At 45.7% G+C, this 2,711-nt stretch overlaps 2 protein-coding genes across 2 annotated transcripts; one reads left to right on the forward strand and one right to left on the reverse strand.

Annotated features, from left to right (window-relative positions):
- Window positions 1–557: 557 nt before the first annotated feature.
- Window positions 558–1,491, forward strand: COCVIDRAFT_21363 (hypothetical protein; the record flags this gene model as incomplete). The annotated part of the gene is made up of 4 exons (XM_014694571.1): window positions 558–750; window positions 975–991; window positions 1,039–1,204; window positions 1,250–1,491. 4 exons carry the CDS (start codon window positions 558–560, stop codon window positions 1,489–1,491), a joined length of 618 nt encoding a protein of 205 aa, XP_014550057.1.
- Window positions 1,492–2,121: 630 nt separating this feature from the next.
- COCVIDRAFT_52505 (hypothetical protein) lies at window positions 2,122–2,407 on the reverse strand (the record flags this gene model as incomplete). Its single annotated transcript, XM_014694572.1, has 2 exons — window positions 2,122–2,250; window positions 2,300–2,407. Coding segments are annotated over 2 exons (237 nt in total), but the record flags the coding sequence as incomplete, so codon positions are not given.
- Between the last annotated feature and the right edge of the window lie 304 nt (window positions 2,408–2,711).

Genomic DNA, 2,711 nt, shown 5'->3' on the forward strand with positions numbered 1-2,711 from the left:
CAGCGTCCTTCGCCTATTGCAAAAGTTTGCGGACGCGTGTACAATAAGTTACAGTACAAACAATGCGTAAAAAGAGAGATTACTACGTTTATGTACCCGTGTCCGTGCGCGGGATGCGCATGGTCGAACTTTGCGCACCCCACCACAACAACCACCTATACAAATCGCGTCATAACTCCACGAATATGGATCTGATTCAGGAAGCAATGAAAGAAATCAAATCGCGTGAGTCAGGCACACCTATTTCGTATTCTCAAGTCGCGAAAAAGTATGGTGTAGTATGTGACGGTTCATGAGGTAAGGACATCCAGGTGCCACGTAGTGATAAGACGGTTCCTCCTTCTCTTGACAAGCACCTTCTACACCTATGGGGATCATGTATACATTATGTATACAGACCGTTCTGATAGCCCTATAAAAGGCTATCACGACAACTAGACAGAACAATACACAAACGGTCAGCTTCGGCTTCGATTTTGATGACGCGATAGCTGCTGCTTTGACTGATGACCATAGGTGCTTCTGCGATAGCAGCATTGGCTTGACACAGTTCCCGAATGTGTGATACAAGCAATCGAGGAGGTGCTTCGCAGATGGTCTGTAGCGCAGCTCTGGCGGCTATGAGATTGTCTGCCATACCAATCAAACAGGAGCAGGGTACTGTATTGTGTATACTGTTTCTGGTCGAGAAAGAACTCACTGCCAGAGAAGGGCCATATATCATCAGGATATGTGACCAGCTACAACTTTGTAAGGCATCAATAAAACGAAGCAAGTCCAAAACGTCGGGTCTTAATATAGTGGATTTAAACTCGTGCGGTCCTAGCGCATGGAGGATCTAGCCAATCTAGTCAAGATGACTGATATATAAAGGAGCTTTCAATGCTTCTGATAATGTCGTCCCTCTTCCGCCTCACAACCGCTGCATTCTCAAGAAACCAAAAGAGTGATGAGTTCTCAAGAAACTATTGCAGACGATACATTGTATCAGGTATGTATGGATGTTGCACGATTGGCGGCTGTTACTGATCATCTCAGGGGTATCAAAACTGTCCAGTAGTCAGAGATGATACCGTTTATCCGGCTTCGGAATCATCAGAACCAGTACCTGCAAGCAAGCACTTCGGTGATAAGAGAAAGGTTGAGCAGCCCGGAGAATGTGCGTCGTACAAGCCAGGAGAGACAGCCTCAAAAATCAACGCTAGTAAGACTTTCCTCCCTGCAAATCGACTAGTACTGAGTCATATAGGGCACCAGCCCGAGGATAATGGTACCGAAGTAGCAGACCTTTTGGACGAACTGAATGACTTGATGGAGCTGCAAAAACGCATTTCAAGTAAAGTAGACGACGTGGTCTCTCGTCTCAAACAATTCACTCAGAGGAGCTTGCTCAAGGGCGGCAACCATGTTAGATGGGCGGATAGTGCCAGTGCCCACAACTTTGATGACGATAAACACCGCCCCAGGAAAAGAGCACGTGGAAGTTTATAGGATCAGACGATGAGAATTTTATATTAAAGATTGATATGGAATGCGGTACACGAGAGTTGAATATGACACCGATAATATTTCTATGCAAGCACCGAGGCACGGCCCGGATCGTAAACGTCTCTGACTGCACTCCGAACTAAACTCAGGCGCTAGATATCGTGTCTGACAGCTCGAGATTACGTGACATGAATACGCATTTACATTGTTTTTTAGACCTATTCTTTTCGTTTATTACGTCTCTTATGTTCTAAACTCTTCAAACTCTTCAAACTCTCCAAACAGGGTGTCCGTTTTCCTGGTTACGTCCGGTGATAAATGTAGGGAACTGTACTCCCAACTATTTTCTGACTCGATCTTGCGTTCATGGAGACTGCCTATGTTCAGACGGTCACTTATATCAAAGGTGTCGTGCAAAGAAGTTAAGGGTGGCAAGAAACATCTAGTCGACGAATCATAGTCCACCTGCGACGCTGGTGATGGCTGCACTAGGTTTGAGACGAAACACTGAGTGTAGGTTGACGTATATTGATGGAACGCCGATGCATCGCTTAAACTGGGTGGCGAGCAAAAGTAGATGTCTGCTGGAGTTACTGCCATCGCTTCGCTCGGACACTGAGCTATTTCAGAGGTTAGGTATACACTTTCTACGTAGAGAGGAATTTGTTGTGAACTCGCACCCTTTTTCAATACTTCTATGGTTGCTAATGCGTGTAGTAGCCGCTCCTGCAGTGACACGTTGTCTTGCTCAAGCTCTCTATTCTGAAGCCGTCAATGAGATAGTCTACCGTTGAAACGGTCGATTTCGAACCTGGCGTTGAAGAGTGTTAATCTGGTCTTTTTTTTTCTGGCGCGACTTTCGCTGACTCTCTCGGTTATACTCTCTTCTTCGTGCAAGTTGGTCGGCAGTGAGTTTCATAATGCTTCGTAAACTTACTTTCGACGATCCCCTCTTTTTCTGGGTAATAACCGCCGGGTATGTTCGAGTCGATAGCATGGAGAGTTAAACAAGACCAAAGTAAAGATCTCTAGGTTATCGGCAAGATAACAACAATTAATAGTTTAAGACACGCACCAACAAACTGATCCCGGTAGAAAACGAAGGTGTGGGGCTAATAATACGGCTGCTACTCGGGCCCAACGGCTGCTGTAGCAGAATTTCAATGAAATTGCCCGTGCTCCGCACGGGCCTATCACCTCAACGATAATATCACCTCAATGAT

This window comes from Bipolaris victoriae (genome assembly GCF_000527765.1).
Source record: "Bipolaris victoriae FI3 unplaced genomic scaffold scaffold_302, whole genome shotgun sequence".
Classification (NCBI taxonomy): domain Eukaryota; kingdom Fungi; phylum Ascomycota; class Dothideomycetes; order Pleosporales; family Pleosporaceae; genus Bipolaris; species Bipolaris victoriae.